Source organism: Puma concolor, chromosome A1 (assembly GCF_028749965.1).
Source record: "Puma concolor isolate L17-30 chromosome A1, mPumCon1.1.hap2, whole genome shotgun sequence".
NCBI classification, from domain to species: domain Eukaryota; kingdom Metazoa; phylum Chordata; class Mammalia; order Carnivora; family Felidae; genus Puma; species Puma concolor.
This window is the reverse complement of record NC_141667.1, coordinates 161,956,348-161,974,932: the sequence shown is the minus strand read 5'-3', so window position 1 is coordinate 161,974,932 and position 18,585 is coordinate 161,956,348. Positions and strand designations below refer to the sequence as shown.

Sequence of the window (18,585 nt, the reverse complement as noted above, 5' to 3'; positions counted from 1 at the left end):
CCATGCTTCTCACACACACAGCGAAGGAGGCAGGGTCCCTGGACGCGGGCGGCACGCCAGCTTTTCTCACGTTCTGGAAGCCTTGGCTGCTGGCTCACTCCATTAGCGCCTTCCTGTCAAGGGACCGGGACTCGGGGGTAAGTGGCCGCGTGCACACTGACCCAGGTCCAGACGCACCCACGGCTCATCAAGGCTGAGGGCCTTTATCCCCCCAAAGAAGGTGCGGCCTCACTAGGAAGACACAGAACCAGGCAGGAGCAAACCTACCAGGCCAACAGCTCCCCCCAGGACCAGACAGTCTCTCCAGCCTCAGGCTGGTTTGCTTCTTAAGTTTGTTTATTTATTTTTGAGAGAGAGAGAGAGAGAGGGAGAGGGAGAGAGAGAGAGAGAGAGAGAGAGAGAGAGAGAGGCAGCACGAGCAGGAGAGGGGCAGACAAAGAGAGAGAGAGAGAGAATCCTGAGCAGTCTCCATGCCGTCAGCGGGGCTCAAATCCAAGAAACTGTGAGAGCGTGACCCGAGCCACAACCAAGACTTGGACGCTTAGGGGTGCCTGGGTGGCTCAGTCGGTTGAGCGTCTGACTTCGGCTCAGGTCATGATCTCACGGTTCATGAGTTCGAGCCCCGCGTCGGGCTCTGTGCTGACAGCTCAGAGCCTACAGCCTGCTTCGGATTCTGTGTCTCCCTCTCTCTGCCCCTCCCCCCGCTCATGTTCTGTCTCTCAAAAATGAATAAACGTTAAAAAAAATTAAAAAAAAAAAAAAAAGACTTGGACGCTTAACCGACTGAGCCACCCAGGAGCCCCCTCAGGTGCTTTTTCCTTTAAAACATAAGGGGTTTCCTTTAACCACCCCCCCCCCCCGCCGCCAAAAGGAGATTCTGAGGACTCGATAACATTTAGAAACGTTTTAGAGATTACAAAGTGCCTTACAAATGTCTGTGTAATCAAGTATGCAATTCCGCCAACAGGCGGGTGCTTTTATCTTGTTCATCATCTGCCGGTGCCCCTCCCCCCATCACATCTCAGTGCCTCAACCCACCTGCAGGGCTGCTCAGTCTACATGCTACTTTTGAGAAAGAAACTCAGGAGTGGCAGGCAGAAAAAGACACAATGGCAGAATTAGATGACTCCAGTCGAAAAGCTTTTAAATGCTCTATATATCGTTTCAAAGACTGTTCCACTTCATGCCTATTAAATATGACATGAAGTCTTTACAATGGCTGACTGGACTCTACAGGTCACTGTCCCTGGTCATGTCCCCCTCTTCACCTACTACTCTCCCTATGTCCCTTGTCATCACTCACACTGATCCACTTCTTATTCTGGACCCTACTAGCAAAACTTCTGCCCCAGGGCCTTTGCATGGCTATTCATTCCCTTTGCCAAATGGATTCTCGCCCTAAATATCTACAAGACCTGCTTCCTCATCACCTTCAAGTCAGCACCTTTTCCCTCTCTCCCTTCCCAGCTATATTTTCTGGAGCATTTATCACCACCTACAACACTTGTTGATCTGAACACATTTAAAAATTAAATGTATTTCCTAGGTTTCAAATATAAACCTGAAGTTACATTTGTATTTGAACTGAGTACCTTTTGTGTTTCTTTTTAGCTTGGAAACCAAACCTCTCTCTTTCTGGCCTACACTCTAATATTTTTCAAAGGAGCGAAACATCTGATAAGTATTTAACAACTGACAACTGGCATCTTTGTGATGAAAACATATTTAACAGTCTGATTAAATCTGAAAGTTGAAGGGAGACCTAACCTTTCTGCCTCGGTCTCTCCTGCCCACAGCCCATCTTTCCACTCTCCCAAGCAGCCATTAAGCGAAGTTCCTATTGGTGTGTGTTTGTTTTTTCCGGAAAGAACAGTTAAAAGGCGGGAAGATGTAAGAAGGACAGAAAACTTCCCAGGAAGCCGCTGGTAACCAGGGGAGGGGGCATCCCTGGCTAGGTCATGGGTATTTATAAAAGGACGGGATCTGGGGCGCCTGGGTGGCGCAGTCGGTTAAGTGCCCGACTTCAGCCAGGTCACGATCTCGCGGTCCATGAGTTCGAGCCCCACTTCAGGCTCTGGGCTGATGGCTGGGAGCCTGGAGCCTGTTTCCGATTCTGTGTCTCCCTCTCTCTCTGCCCCTCCCCCGTTCATGCTCTGTCTCTCTCTGTCCCAAAAATAAATTAAAAACGTTGAAAAAAAATTTAAAAAAATAAATAAATAAATAAAAATAAAAGGACGGGATCTATGCTTTCAAAAGGGCTTCAGATCCTCCTGCACACCATTAAAGGTGTGTCGTAAGAAAATGCAGCCCTAGCTGGAAATTGTTAGGACAGGGACTAAAATCTACATGTTCGCTTTTTACGGAGGGGCCACCGGCAGACAAGCAGCAGCAGTCAACATCTCAAATGTGAGCTTCCTACAGGCAGCTAAGAAAGCTCCGGGGTTGTTGAAGAAAGAATGAGTACACGGCAAGAACTCGCTTCAGACAATCAAAGAGAGAGCATCTTGGGGCACCTGGGAGGCTCAGTCGCTTAAGTGTCCAACTTGATTTCAGCTCAGGGCATGATCTCACGGTTCAGGAGTTCGAGCCCCGCATCGGGCTCTGCGCTGGCAGCATGGAGCCTGCTTGGGATTCTCACTCTCCCTCTCTCTCTGCCCCTCTCCCACTCTCACTCTCTCCTTCTCAAAATAAATAAACATTTTTAAATAAGAGACAACATTTTTGTTAAGCAGGAGTGGATGGTGAGCCAAGAAGAATCAGATGGCACAGGAAAGGGAGGTCATAACCTCGTGTTGGGAAGTTTCTGGAAGACTACCCCTGACCGCAAAGACTGGGCACAAAGAGAAATCCCAGGACGGTTACAGGGCAAGCTAGAGAGCCGCATCCGGGAGCTGGGGGGGTTTTGCATCCAGCAAAACCAAACCTATAGTTTCTGAGAAGTAGACTGATCCAGAAATGGTGCCTGATGGGACGTACCCCAAGAGTGTGGGGGGGAAGGGACTCAACGCTGGAGCGGCTCCTTCAGAATCTTCCAGCAAGGCCACCCCACTGTGAAGGGTGGGCACAACACCCCCCCGCCCCCGCCCAGAGACAGCCTTTGTGAGGGGTTCAGATGGCCCCTGTGGCTGCTGGGGGGTTGGTACACATGGAACCTCTGTCAGACTGGCTGAACCGTCTTCAACCTTAGGAAATGGCTTAAGACCCGAAAAATTCTGAACATTCCAGCAACACAAGACAGACTCCAGAGTCGTGGAGATTGGGTGCGTATCACCCAGAGTTATTCTAGGAACTTAATTAAATCCTTCAAGCTGGAGAAACTCGGGTATTTTACTGCTGTGGTTATTTCATTTGGAACAAAGACTGCTAATAAACCGGCCGTACTGATAAGCGAAGCTACAAATAATGATAAGAAGTAAAATGGAATTAAGGTGAGTCAGTTCTACTGTATCTTTAAAATTCTGATACGACCCTCCATACCAAAACGTCATTACATTTGGAACCTGCATAAACTTTCAACGACAATGCTCATTTGGAAAGAAATGTCGAAGTAGGTAAAACTCTGAAGAATGTTTTCAGATTCATTAATGTTTGTAACGTTGTCAGGCTTTCCTATCTAGTATTTCCACAACACGCGTTATTCAAGTTTTAACTTTTTTACTGACCCAGCTGAAGTTAGTTTTCTGATGCTGAGTGTAAACTAACATTCCCCTATAATCCTACAGGGGGAAGAAATATTGAATTCTCAGTTTTGCAAGTAATAGCAAAATCATATCTAAAGGTTTGCAACTGAACTGTACGTGCATTAGAAGTTGACTGAGCAAACTAATGAAACGGGCTTCGGAAAAGTGTTCGTCAAACTTACTTCGTAAATCTAACTGGCAGAGAGTACGAGTAGCTAACGGATTTGTTTTCTGTTTCATTTGCCTCGCAAGTGCTATTTTAGGTCACTTTTATGCCAGAAAACAACTTACGAAAACCCTACTGTCGTATAAAAACAAAACAGAAGCACACATTGCCACAAATCACCTGAGTAATTTATCTTTTAAAAAATGCATCCACGGGCGCCTGGGAGGCTCTGTTGGTTAAGCGTCCAACTTTGGCTCAGGTCATGATCTCAGGGTTCATGAGCTCGAGCCCCACGTTGGCCTCTGTGCTGACACCTCAGAGCCTGGAGCCTGCTTCAGATTCTGTGTCTCCCTCTCTCTCTGCCCTTCCCCCACTCGTGCTCGCACTCTCTCTCTCTCTCTCTCTCTCTCTCTCTCAAAAATAATTAAACATTTAAAAAATACTGGGAGGCTCAGTCGGTTGAGCGTCTGACTTCGGCTCAGGTCATGATCTCATGGTTCGTGAGTTCGAGCCCCACATCAGGCTCTGTGCTGGCAGCTCAGAGCTGGGAGCCTATGTCTCCCTCTCTCTCTTTCTCTCTGCCCCTCCCCTGCTCACACTCTGTCTCTCTCTCTCTCTCTCCCTCTCTCTCTCCCTCTCAAGTATAAACATTTAAAAAATTTTTTTAATTAAAAAAAAAAAAGCATCCAGGCTGTAGTGTAAGAAACTGACCACCGGACTCTCCCTTTCTAGCAATTTCTGTCCTCTCAGGAGCACAGGAGCTCCAGAACGCTGTCGGTTTCCCCAAGCCCTGGTTCCTCCACGCATTTTCTTCGCACAAAATCAAAGTGCCGTGCGCCCGCTAATCCCTGCCTTGTTTAATCCCGTTTATTGCTCAGAGTTTCTAAAGCATGATTTGCAGAGTTTTCAGACTGAGTAAGAACATCCTGGCCTATTTCCAAAACCTCTCCCCCACGTCACAATCTCCCCCCACTCGTGCGCCCACCCTTCACCCTTCACCCAGGGCGCGTGGGCGTGGCCTCCACGGCAGGCCTGGGCCACTGACAGTCGTCCCTGCTTTGGGTGGCTTCCCTCCACCCGCACCGGGCAGGCTGCGCTGAGGAAGGGATCCAAACCCGGCCCCCGGGGAAAGACCGCTGGCTTCCTTCACCAGGACTCCCTACAAGCAACATCGGAACATCAGGATCTTGCTTCCCAGCTCTTCATTCGACCCCGAAAGCGCTCCGCAGGGCCAGAAGCCGGACACCGGGCGCTCTGACCCCCGCTCCCCCCTGAACCCGGCATGGAGGAAGCAGCGTCTCCCGGTCTGGCCGACCCCGGGGCAGCAGGTGGCCCCGGATCCCGCGAGGCCGGGTGGAGTACGGATGCACACGCCGCTCACAGTGGCAGGCGCGTGGCCCCGGGGCTGCCATCTGCTAGGAAGGAAGTCGTCTCTCCGAGGATGCCGGAGAGACTGACGGCTCACGTCAACAAAACCCTGAGTCACCCGCTAGAGCACAAGCCCGCGGATCCCGATGACATTTTTTTAAAAAACACGCACAGCTTACGAATTTTTGTCTGTCTACACCTTCCTTTTACACCTTTGAAAGCGGGGTTACGGTCGCCTCGTGAGGAAGGCAGAAGAACCCTTTCTCCTCCTATAAAAATCCAGTTACATGTTTTTTTTTTTTTTTTTTTTTTTTTTTTTCTGAGAAAAACAAGATGGGCACTGGTGAAAGTATCCAGTCCCCGGAAGATTACCGACCACCTCGCAACACCCGATGGGCTAACGTGTCCGTCCTTAGGCAAATTCTACACCGGTTAGTTTTCAACCACACTCATCAAGTAGGTTCATGGCCCGTTTCTCAGAAAACCACTAATGGACTCGTTCACGATGAGGAGTACATGATATTTCACTTCTAGAATAAATACATCACAAAGACATCTCAAGCGGTGACGGGATCCGCGGGGCCAGGCGGGACCAAACACAAAGAGCAACTTACATTTTCCCAGATAATAGAGGCTTTTCCATTTGAATCACCCCAAGAATTTTCTTCTTCTCTTTTCTTGCTTTCTTTTTTTTAACAAGCAAGCACATGATCTTGAATGTTTGCCAAACCTTCGCTCTTTCTACCTCACCAGTAAACACTGCCCACATGGCCGTGAGCCGCGGTGTTTCCCTAATTTCCACCACACTTCCTTATTTGGGTGCCTCAGCCTGTCTCTCTGTCTGCCTGTGGACCCGTTAGGCTGTGTATGAAGCAGTTTACTAAGACGTCCTAAAGTAAAAAAGACAGAATACCACTTCCATAGAGGCTGGGTTGTTCTGGAGGGAATGGGATGTATCTTGGGAGAAAGTTATTCATCAGCACACAAAGGACCACAGACACAGAGCATACTCTGTTCTTTCTTGATAATATTTACACACATTTCTACCAACCAATTAAACGGTGACCTTGGAGAAGACGTCTGACCTCCCTCGGCCTCTGTGCTCACAACCTTAAGGGAGTTACAGGATACTCATGGTTCCCAGCCCTTCTCCCTCACTCAAAGCATCCTTGTATTTTCTTCTGATTGTGTCCACACAGCGTGGAAAGACTTTTAACATATTTGGTTGGAGGGCAGGGCGGGGCGGGATCTTATCAAGCATAATCCACAGTTGGCTTTGCTGAAATGAAATCGGCTAGAGGAACAGGAGTCTTGTGGGTGCAGACGACGAGGAAGGGAGACTGGAAACCCCCAGAACAGAAGAGCGGCCAACGACCGGCAACAACTCGAGAATCCACAGACACAATGACAGCCGTCAAAGTCCTATCCAATTCTAAGCGCTTCTCACCGCCAGGTGTTAAAACTGGTTTAAAACAATTAGGGGGCTTTCCTTCCATGCCCTTCCTGCCTGACTGCCAGCATTGTACTCCAGATGGATAAATGCCCCGAGGAAAGAAGAGAGAAATTAAGTAACTGTCACCCAAGTGAAATCAAAAACAAAATGTTACCTTGAAAGTTGCGCTGAGGCTGGTCTACATAAAACCGGAATGTAACGATTGCTGGGAGCTTCCAAAGCACAGCCGGGGGTGTAGGACTTGGAGACAACCTGACCTCATGTAAACAGCACTGGCTGGGGATCAGGTGCTCCCAGGCAGAACGCAAGACAATGCTGGTCCATCAGAACCCTTCCGCAGTTCACCTTGTGGCTCAGGGAACCTTTGGGTGAGTCCCCCGGCCTCTCGAAGCTGCACATTCCGCATTCCCAAGAAGTGGCCCAGCCCACGTCACCGGGTTATGAAATACCATGTGGTAACATAGGTAAGAAAATGTCTCCACGCTATGAAGCGAAGAAAAACACTTTCTGGATTTTACACAATTCTTTTGACCTAAAAGGGGATGGGGCACGCATTAATCTTTCGGTATTGATCACGACAACGGATACATTTTCAATTCAGCATCTCCAACCCCAGCTGCCTCTTTCAAATTCATTCATTGTCCATCAGTTTTGGTATTGTTACACGCAATTTGGAGCCAAAAGATGATCTGATTTAAGTAACTCCTTTTAAATCTGCATGGAGGGAGCTCGGTATCACGTTCATAAGTATTAAAGATTATGCGTTAATACCATGTAAAAGCATAAATCATCCTCAGCTAAACATGGAACCTAAGGTAACAATTAAAATCACATAATATAACGGAATCTGCCATAATCCCCATTTTTAGCCATTGAAAACACTTAAATTTAATACTAGACTCTAACAATCCACTCAGGCGTTTATACCACTACCATATGGATGGATCAAAGCAGCAGTAAGATTATAATTATACTTCAGGTTATAAAGTTTTAACACGATTAGAGTACACGTCACTATTCAGTAGCTGAATCTCAATTTAAAAAAAAATTCACGCCAAGCCTCTTGGAACATGACTACATGAGAAATGGACCCCCCCCCCCAATATTTACTTCTGGAAAATTTGATACTCCTTACAATCAATACTAAGAAACCCGCGAGTATTTACAGAATGCTACACATGTGGTCATTTATCTTGAAAGTATATGATGTACCACAGTATCTGACCAGATATTGCAAATTTCAGTAAAAACACAGTAAGGAAGGAGTGTTTTTTTTTTAAATCTTGTCTGTGGGCACGAATATCACGTGCGGCACAAGAAAACAGGGCCACATCTGAAGGCACATTTACGCCGTCAAGTTTCACAATGTCCCTGCGCACGTAAAAGCAACCTCGTGCCAATTTTATAATTTTCTAGTCCAAGAAATCGGAACCGCTGACCGGACTGTATTTTATCTCTGGTAAACACGCAGCCTTAAAATTTTAGCCCAATTCCATCTCAGCGTCCGCATGCGATGAATTCAATCAAGCAGCGAAAGCACCGCGCACAGAAGGGTCCTGTGTCATCCACACTCATGGAGCGAGATGCCAGCGTACAACATGCAGTTCAGCTGCCTCTCCTCAAACTTCCCTCTGAGCCTCTCGTTTCAGTGAAGTCAACACACACGTCTCTGGGGCTCTCTAGAAAGAACTCGAATCGTCACTAGCAATTACCGACCGAAGCATTTCCCTTCAACGGTTGTCAGAAGAGAACCCACCACTGAACCCGGTCTCCACCGATCTATCTTCAACAATTACTAACAAAACAAAACAAAACCAAACCAAGAACACTGCAATCTTGAAGGACGCATTCGGGTGAATAAAACAAACACGGCGCCTCCCCCTTTAGATTCAGCTGGTGCTGTTTTCACGAAACCCACCACCTGATCAATAAACATGCTTGTTTGTAACTGATCACTTTAGAGGTTCAAAACACTTTGTTTTCATTTGCTCATTAAAATGCCAACGTGACAACGCCTTGCTCAGTTTGTCCAGAAATATGCATTCTATTCATGTCTGCAGGAGAGAAAATCTACAGAGAATTCCCCTATTATTCGTGGACTTGCTCAAGACCTGGCTTCGGGGCCCGTGTTATTTCCCTCTGAGTTTTTCCCCGACTCTACTTGGCACGGCAGATATAAGAGTAAAGTTGCATTTTCCCTTAACTTTCTGAGGTGAGACAGGACGACTGGATTCTGCGCTACCCCCAAAACCAAAACAACAACAACAACAAAACCCTCTCCACTTGCCAAATCTGATACCCGAGTTAACTAGCTCCTGGAACTACCCTTCTACAGAAAACGCGTTAGTGGGAATTCTTAACAGAAAGCCCACTTTGCCCATGCTGTGACTAAAACTGCTGAAGTTCTCCTCTTCAGAAAAAGAGACACAGATTCACTTGATACAGAGAACTCTAAAGAAAACAGCACGTTAGTTCTCTATTAAAATTCCTCTTCAAGAGGCACGGGCCCGCAGAAGAGTAAACGAATCAAACAGTGGAGGTGTTCCTACGGTGTCTGACGACCAAACGAATCCAAAGCACACAGCAGTGGCCACCCTAACCGAATCAACTGGAAAACTGAAGCCCCAGGCCCAGCACTGGATTCAGCAGCTGCAAGTTGACGGGTTCTGTGTTTTCTTTTGATACATCCCGCACGAAGAGCCCACACTATCAATTAAAACACTGTAGGTTCATTCTAGTTCTCAATTTTCATGGTGACAGTATGTCTTGGTATGTAAACAAGTCACAGAAAGAAGGTAATCAAAAGTACGGTCTTCATGGAGTTTCAGCAGGAGGATGCTATTTTCCTGAGTTGTTATTCTGCGATGTAATTTAAAACGCCACTCCATTGCAATTGATAATTATCTGCGAACAAAATCTCAAGTTAAATAAAGAGGGCAAAAACGTGGTTCTTGGAGACTGGAGTGGAAGCAGCAGACAAGCAGAAAAGGCATGCAATTCTTAAAAAGGTATTTGCTCCATTTTCAGAGGACTAGGAGTTGTTGTTTGTTGTTTTTTTAAGAACACTCATTGACAAAAGTGAGTTTCCTATAAATACTCACGGTTTCAAGGTAGTACCAACAACATCATTGGATTTACCAGCACGATCCTTTGGAAGAGCATTTTAACTGTTCCTGATTTTTATGATCTCCTGGACCTCCCAGGGGCCAAGGACACAGGAGGGAGAGGGCTATAATTGCCCCATTTTACAGACAGAGAAAGTGAGAACCAGGGATTAAATGGTTTCCCTCTGTCACACAATGACTCATTAAGATCAGCAACCAGAAACCTGGTTTCCTGATTCCTGGTTTAATGTTCCACATACTATGCTTCCTTCTACGAAGTACTATTTTCGTAAAGGTTTCTCTTTCAATAAAGGAAATAGAACAAGTCACGTGACTTTCATTCACGAAAGCCTGTGTGTTTTCATAAGCACCTTGGCTGTCTGTTCCCGGGAACAGGGCAGGAGCGGTGCTCCTTATTATCTTATTTCGACAAGAGCTGGCCGACCGAAGCAGGGAAAGCACGCCCGACAGAAAAATAAAGGGCATGTGGTCAAGCAATCTCACTGGAGTGCTAAAAATATTCAAGTTCTTTGTTTTAAGACTTCAACAGGCAATCTTTTTAAACATAAATTGGGACTGTACTGTACCTTTGGAAACCTTCCTCTTACCCCCAACTTCTCTGACCCTAGGACATGAATATATGGTCCTTATATCAAACAAAATTTAAACGGCAGATGCTCTCAGTGGTCATTCTTGTCTAATCTGCCTTACTCGTACATAAAAACCAATTTTAGAATAAAAATCCCGCTAAAGAGGAACACTAAGACAGCACCTTTCATAATACACACCAATCTATCATCATAGCACAAAAATGTATAAAATGAATTTTTACATGCTGTTTTAAAGCATAGATTCAGTATTACATTTCCAGGTCCCAAACAACAACACTCTGACAGATTGGTTAGACTTTCCTGCACATACACACACAAAACACACGGTAAGTACCCTCCCTTGCTCCCTAGTGAGACACAGAATTTAGAGTTCAGTTTTTACTTGCTCTGGATCAATACACAACAATTGTATTATACATGCTATTATTGTGTGTTAATGCAGAACATGCACACATGCACACACACACACACACACACACACACACACCCCGAGGGTGCATTAACTGTGTCTTTGGTTCTAGCACTATAATCCCCCCATCCCCAATTCTATGGTAAACAACCACCAAAGGCTGGCTGCAGGAACCTTACGTCTTTGTTACCACTCATGCAAATGCCAACCCCTATGCAAATGACCCCAGACTATTCTGCTCTGGCATAATTAACGACGTGTCTCCGTGTGGAGCTCCAGGAACTCGGCAGGGACACACACACCACTTCCCAGAGCCCGGCCAGCTCATGCGATGACCCGGGAGCTCTTTTCCCACTTCATCCTCAAAGAAATGCTTTCCAAGTCCTCCTGCTATAAATCATTCTCCCAAAGGACGCTTATCTCCCGTGAACTTCGTATTTATGAGCACCACGCACAAAATTTCTACAGCCACACGTGAGTTAAATAACAGTGGACGTTCATCTGGAGTTTCTAAACGTTTCCCTCCTGGCTCTGCAGACCACAGTTCAGGTTCCACGTGAATTAAGCCCACATCCTTGTCTTTCCTAGCCTCCTGTTCTCTGTGTCAAAGGAGCTTACTAGAAATCCATTTATCATGGGGTGCTCCTCACAGACCGGTTTTGGCACAATGGGTCAACTGCAGCTCTCGATTTTGCTTAAAAATAGTCCTTTTCCTTCTTAAAAGGGTGTTGACCACAGTGCTCACAGAAACTCTGGAACACCAGCAACCAAATCGGATCTCATCTTTGCTCAGCCACTCCGGGGCATCTGAACTGCGGTTCTGGCTTCAGTCCTGAATCCTATAGGTTGAAAGGAATTTTATACTGGTGGGAACACAGAAGCAGCTAAAATCAGGTCTCTGGCTCGACTTATCTCCCGCAGCTTAAAATGATCCCGAGTCTGGAAAGGGCATTATATCATACATGAATCACGTTTCTGAATGTATCTCCTTTATCAGAAAGGCCTTGAACCCTTTTCGGCTTGCAGACACAAACCCCCTGCTCACTCCTGCTTCTGCAGAAGCCCGCTCCGGGGCCCTCCGACTCCAGGCCGGGTTTTGGCCGCCTACTTCACCCAAAGCTTAGGTTTAGGTGTTAGGTTCTCAGGCTGCTTCTCTGATGAGAATCAGATTTCAGCAAAGTGTGCTTTCGTGTTCACTAAGGCATAGACCCATTTGGGCACACGACAATAACTTTTGTGTGTTTGTCTCTTTTTTCCACTCAATTCCGGTCACGCTGGTGTGTTTCTATGGTCTGGGTCCTAGGCTATTTACTCCATAGCCGTGCTGTTAAATCCCACGGACTACAGGTCCCAGGCATGTTACAAGCCTTATGGCAAGACTTAGCATTCGGCCGGTCTGTGTACTTTACCGACAAAAGGTGTGTGGATTCCCAAGCCACCTCGACCATCACCCTGGATCCGCTGCAGACTGCTGACCTTAGGCCAGCATCTACCTAACACCACTCTCACGGCTTTCGGTTCCCGGGTTCCCACACAGCTTCCACCTTCCTAGCAGCAACCTCCCCGCCCCGCAGAAAGATCCATAACCAGAAACTTGTGAATTGAACATTCACCCCCTCTGCCCCCAGCCCAGTCTACACCACCAGCGGCAGAGCAAACACACCGCTCTCTCCTCGTGGATATTTAATGGACTGTGAACAACACCACGGGACACCAGGCTCTCGGACTTGAAAACACCAGTGCTGTTGTCTCCCGCCCGTTTTCTCTAAAGCACTGATTCTGAAGCCCGACTGCACGGTAACATCCCCTGGGCAAACTCTGAGAACTGGTGCCTGGGCTCTGCCCACTGGGTGCTTTGCTTGAGTGCGCCCTGGGTGAGGCCCATTGCTTGAACCTCCTCAGGTGAGTCGAACACGGGACAGAGTTCTCAGAGGATGCCCCCCCCCCCCCACACACACATACAGCATCCCCCCAACAGCATCCGCATAGCCTGGGAATTTCTTAAAAATGCACATTCTAAGCCACACCCTAGACCTGCTGCATCAGAATCTCTGGGGCTTGACACGGCCCAGCCCTCCAGGTTTCTAGCAAACACAGACCAGGTGACTCCTGGGCAGGCTCAAGTTTGAGAACCACTGCCTTGGTGTGGTATTTAAACACTTTCACCATTGCAGACCCTCAGGAGAAAGAGAGTCTCCCTTAAGGAAAAGCCCTGCAGTTTACTTGCAAAACTGAAACAGTTAACTAACTGTTCCCTGTTGCAGCCACCAAAATGGATGCTCGTTTTCCAAATGACTTTCAGACTTGTTTTTGTAAACTCTGAGGCTCAGCAGAAATCAGGGGGGACCTGGTTTCAGGAAAACAAAGAGAAAGGTGAGGGAGCAGTCAGGACTCCAGAGCAAGTACCGCCAGCGGGCACTCTGGGGGGGGGGGGGGGGCTAAATCGGGGAGGGGGGGGGCGGGACTGGCCCTGCCCTGTGAAGGAGGAGGAGAGAGGCGGTGGGAAAAGAACAAGGGGGCGGGGCCCAAACAACGAATCCCAGCCTCCTGGGTGCGAAGCTGCACACTGAACTCAAAGACCACTGGGCCTCTGCGGCTGTTTGGCGAAGAAGGAAGCCGGGGGAGCCAAGAGGAAAGCAAAACAAGGCGGCTCGTCCAGTATTTTGGCGCTTGTGTCCAGGTACCAAAGGAGCGGATGGTGGTGAAGCCAGAGCGGCCCTCTCCCCGGCCATCCCACCCTGCCTCCCGCCGACCCTCCGCAAGATTCCAAGGGCCTCACCTTTCACAATGGTGGCCTCCTTCAGGTGATGCGACAGGAAGTCAATGCTGGCATAGGTGTTGGCGGAGGGCAGGGCGCCAGGGCCGGGCCCCCCGCACACCCCACCGGTGCTGCTGCCCCCCACCGCGCTGAGGAGACCCCCCAGGCTACGGGTCCGGCCCCAGGCGCTCTTGTCTCCCGGCTGCGGATGCGGAAGCTGCTGCGGGCCGGGGGACAGCCCAGGTTCGTCCCTCACGTCGATGGCGATGTAGTTGAGGCCGTTCTGGAAGCCGGCAGAGGTCTCCCTGCGCATCGGAGAGCCGCTGCCCCCGGGGCACCCGACCAAGCCCCCCGGCTGACTCGGTAGCCACGGCCGCGCCTGCTGGGGGGGCGGTGGCTGCAGCTGGCGGGGGGACGTGGGGCGCTCGTCGCCCCCAGCCAGGCCGCCGCCGCCGGCCCCTTCGCTGCTTTTCCTGAGAGAGACGTTTTCCACGGAGGCCGAGTTGTGGCGCTTCGGGTTGTGGGCGAAGGACGGGGACACGGGGGTCACAGTGGTGGTCGAGGAGAAGGTCTCGGAGCTGTGGCGGCGGCGGCCCCCCTGCGGGTCTGCGCGGATGACCTTGGCCCCCCGGTGCGGGTCCGGGGGCTGGCTGGCCTGCAGGAAGGCCTCCACTCCCGACACTTGATCCCTGAGACTCAGCCTCTTGACGCCGGACGTGGGGCTGGTCACGCGGGCACCTTCCGGCTTCGGGGGGGCGGCGATGGGTTGCGGCGGGGTGGCAGCCACGCCGAAGGCCATCTCGGTGTAGTCACCATTGTCCCCAGTCTCCGAGGACGACGAGGAGGCAGCGCTGGGGCCCTGGGCGGCGGGGGCGGGGGGCAGGCGGTACAGCTCGCCTGGAGGGGGCGGCGGCAGCGGCTGTGGCTGCAGGGCGGAGGCAGGCGCCACAGGGCGCGGGGGCAGCGGCGGGTAGGGGGAGGAGGCCTCGGGGGACAGGAGGGCGTCCAGCGAGCCCACGGGGTCCCCGCCCTGGGGGCCCGGCTTGGGTGACTTGGGCGAGCTGAAGTCGAGGTTCATGTAGTCGGACAGCGGGGAGCGCTGTCGGCTGTCGCCGCTAGTGCCCGGGGTGCCCGAGCCCAGGGAGGAGGCCGGGCTGCTGGCGGACAGCAGCGAGGACGACGAGGCGGCCGAGGCCAGCAGCGGGGGCGCAGGAGGCGACAGGCGAGCTCCCGCGTCGCCGAAGTCAATGTTGATGTACTCGCCGGGGCTCTTGGGCTCGGGCGGCAGCGGGTACTCGTGCATGCTGGGCAGGGTCTGAAGCCCCTCCAGGGACAGGCGCGTGGGCCGCACGGCCCGGCAGCGCTGGTTCAGGAAGCCCTCTGGGCGGCCGCCAACGCTGCCACCTGGCCTGCCAGGCGAAGGCACTGCTGGGTGAGGAGGCTGGGCGTGGTCGCCACCGCCGCAGCCGCTGGATGGCGCGGTCCCCGGGCTGGCCGACGGCTCCAGCCTCTCCTCTTCCAGGATGCGCCCCACGGGAGAGCTCATGAGCACATACTGGTCGTTGTTGTCCCCGTTGCAGGTGTAGGGAGCCTTGTAGGAGCGGGGCAGGGAGCTGTGGCAATAGCCGGGCACTCCCCTGAGCGTCTCCCCGCTGCCATGCAAGGCAGCCGAGAAGAAGTCGGGAGGGGTCCCCGAGGCGCCCGCGTCGCTGGGGGACATGTTGAGGTAGTCCCCGTTGGGCAGCAGCTTGCTGTCTGCGTTCTCCATGGACAGCTTGGAGCCACACCACATACGCATGTACCCGCTGTCCTCGGGGGAGCTCTCCGCCGGGGAGCTCGCCTTGTAGCTGCCCCCGCTGGCCGGGAAGGCCCTGCCGGCCGCGGGCGTGGACACCGGCGCTCCCGTGGGGGGCAAGGCCGCAGCGGCAGCCCGAGGCTGCAGGATCTGCTTTGGGGCGGACACGCTGGTGGGGCTCATAGGCATGTAGTCGTCACTCCTACAGCTGCCACTGCCACCCCCCGTGAGGGCCGCGCCGGGGGTCATGGGCATGTAGCCGTCGTCCGTGCCCAGGTTACTGCTGGAGCTCCTGTGGGAGCCGATCTCGACGTCCCCGTAGTCCTCGGGGTAGGGGTGGTAGGCCGCTTTGGGAGACGAGGCGGGGCAGGACGGGCAGAGGCGGCCGGAGCTGCCAGAGAAGGAGACCCGCATCAGGGTGTATTCGTCCAGGGACGCAGAGGAGGGCTGGGGCACGGGCCGCTGCCGGGCAGGTGTGGTCAGGGAGTACGTCCGCTTCCTCAGGCCTCTGTCCACGTCCTGGGCCCCGTCCCCAGAGACTCTGCGGTAGGCTCGGCCACAGTGGCTCAGGGGCCGGTCCATGGTCATGTACCCGTACAGCTCGCCCCCGCTGCCGTCCCGGGCCGGGGGCGTCTCGGCAATGGACTCGGGCGTGTTGCTCCGGTGGCTGCAGAAGGCTCTCAGGTCCCCAGGGCTGGAGCCGTACTCGTCCAGAGACATGAAGCCGGGGTCGCTGGGGGACCCCGAGGCCGAGGCGCTGCCGCTGGAGGGCCGCTGGCTCGCGGGCTGGTGCAGGGGGTGCTGCAGGTGCGGGTGCGGGCCCGGAGGCGGCGGGTAGGAGCCGGAGCCATGCCCGCTGCTGGACGACAGGCTGCTAGGGCTGGTGGCTGCTGGGGGTGAGTGCGCCACGGGCATGGACATGGAGCGGCTGTGTTGCAGGGCGCCCCCTGCCGGCGCCAGCGCCACCTTGCCCGCGCGGCCGCCGCAGCCGCCGCCGCCGCCGCTTAGGGTGTGTGAGCGGCTCAGGGGCGTTCGCACCGGCCCGGGGCTCAGGGGACTCCCGGCCACCGACACGGGCCTGCCGCCCGCCGCCCCGGCCCCCGCCGCCGCCGCGCCGCCGTCGCCCTCGCTGGCCGTGCGCACCCGGCACGAGCTGCACTTGGCTGCCGGCGGGGTGGCGGCCAGGCTGTCGGTGCGCGAGCGGCGCACCAGGCCCGTCTGGCTGGGGGGCAGGTTGACCAGGTGGTGGTGGCGGCGCGCGCCGGGGACGCTGATGGGGTGTGTGGAGGACGAGCCCGACGACTGGCTCTTGCTGCGCGGCCGGAACTCGAAGAGCTCCTTGAGCGCCTTCATGGCCTCCAGGATGGTCTCGTGGATGTTCTGCGCCACCACCGAGTCGTCGGCCTGCATCCACAGCTCACCTGGGCCCGTGACGGCCGACCGGCCCACCTCGATGAAGAAAAAGCTGTCCGAGTGGCCGCAGCGGCGAATGTTCATGAGCTGCAGCGTCACCGACGGCTGCTCACAGTTAAGTTTCACAAAGCCGATGGTGCGCGCCGACAGGCACAGGCGGTACACGCCCGTCAGGTTCCTGCTCTGGCCCAGGCCCTTGGGCTTCAGGTTCACCTGCCACACCTCGCGGTAGGCGGCCGAGGCGGGCGCCACCAGCCCGTAGCTGTCATCGGCCGCGGCGGCGCCGGCCGAGCCGCCCAGGGCGCCGGGCAGGGAGGCGCTGCAGGACGCGGCGGTGGCGGCGGCGGCGGGGGGCGCGTCGCCGGCGCCCGCGCGGCCCTCGCTGACCAGGTCGGTGAGCGCGCGGTACCAGCCCTCCTGCTCCTGCTCGTTCTCGGCCGCCACGGCGAAGTACTCGTCCTTGGTGTAGAGCGCGATCAGGTACTTGTGCTTGGCGTCGGCGCGCTTGTTGATGTTCAGGCAGCAGTCGAGGGCGATGACCCGCTTCGGGGCGCCCGCCTTGCTCCGCCACTTCTTCTCGCTCTCGTAGTACTCGAGCCGCGGCGGCTGCGGCGCCGGCCCCCCGCCCGCCGCCGCCGCCGCCTCGTCGCCGGGCCCGCGCAGCACGAAAAAGCGCTTGTGGCCGTGCTTCTGCTTGCGCAGGTAGCCGCACTTGCGCACGCTGTGGTTGTTGTTGTTGTTGTTGTTGTTGAGGTTGGGGCCGTCGCCACCCGCCGGCCCGGGGGGCCCGTGCAGCGGCGGGCTCGCCATCGCCGGCGTCTCAGGCCGCGCCGCCCGGCCCGCCGTGGAGGAGCCGCGGGACAGCGGAGGGGGCGCGGGCGGGGGCGGCTCCCTCCCCGCCCCCCCCACCCTACCCCCTGCTCGCCCGCCCGAGCCCGCGTCCCTTGGGCCCAGGAGGTGGGGAAGGTCGGGGGAGGCCCGCGGGGGCCGGCACCGCGCGGTGGCGCAGCGCCCTCCGCGCTCCCGGGCCCCAGAGGATGCCCGGCGCGGGCGGTGGCCGCCCCCTGGCCCGGCTCCCCGCGGCCGCTTGCCTCCCGGGCTCTCGGGCGGCGCCTGGGGACTCGCTGGCTGGGCCGGGAGTCGGGGTCCCCGAGCCGCGGGGCCGAGCTTAAGGCGCGCGCGGCCGCACCGGTCCCGCCGCCGCGCCGCGCTCCGGGGTGCCGGGGTGCTCCCGGGCACTCGGGGTCCGCGCCGCCACCCGGGCTGCTGCTGCTGCTGCTGCTGCCGCCGCCGCCGCTGCCAACGGCGACCCGGGATCGTCGCGGTCCCCGCCGCACAGCGAGTAACACATCGCGCACCGAGTGACTGAACTAAGAGCAAAACAACATGTGACTCGGCGTGACGCAGGCACACACGGCGCGGCCGCCCCGCCCCGCCGCCCGCATTGGCGCCGCGCCCCCCGACGGACGGCCGGCGCGGCCAATGGGCGCGGGCCGCGGGGGGGCGGGCCGCGCGCCCCCGCCCCGCCCCCCTTTCTCCCCGGGCTGCGTTTCCCGCCGTCCCCTCCCCCTCCCGCGGAGGCCAGGGCCCGGGTGGGGTGGGGGCCGGCCCCGGCCTCATTAATCAGAGGCTCGTTGTGGATGCCGGCGGAGGAGATGCCACCCAGGGCGGGAAAAGGGGCGCGCACGAGGGGCGGGGGCCGGCCGCCGCGCGGAGGGCCCTTCCCTCCCGCCTTTGACTCAATTAATTGGGCTCGCAGCTTCCGCCGGGGAGGAGACCGGGGGAGGGGACACTGCAGGGGGCGGAGGGCCGGCGGAGATCAAGGGCC

General features: G+C 54.7%; 1 protein-coding gene across 1 annotated transcript in view; it reads right to left on the bottom strand.

Annotated features, from left to right (window-relative positions):
* The window catches only part of IRS2 (insulin receptor substrate 2), a 32,610-nt gene extending 14,470 nt beyond the window's left edge, over positions 1–18,140 (bottom strand). The window contains exon 1 of the mRNA XM_086708428.1: positions 13,571–18,140. Coding sequence (XP_086564554.1) covers positions 13,571–17,567 — 3,997 coding nt within the window. The 5' untranslated portion in view covers positions 17,568–18,140. The remainder of the gene's footprint in view (positions 1–13,570) is intronic.
* Between the last annotated feature and the right edge of the window lie 445 nt (positions 18,141–18,585).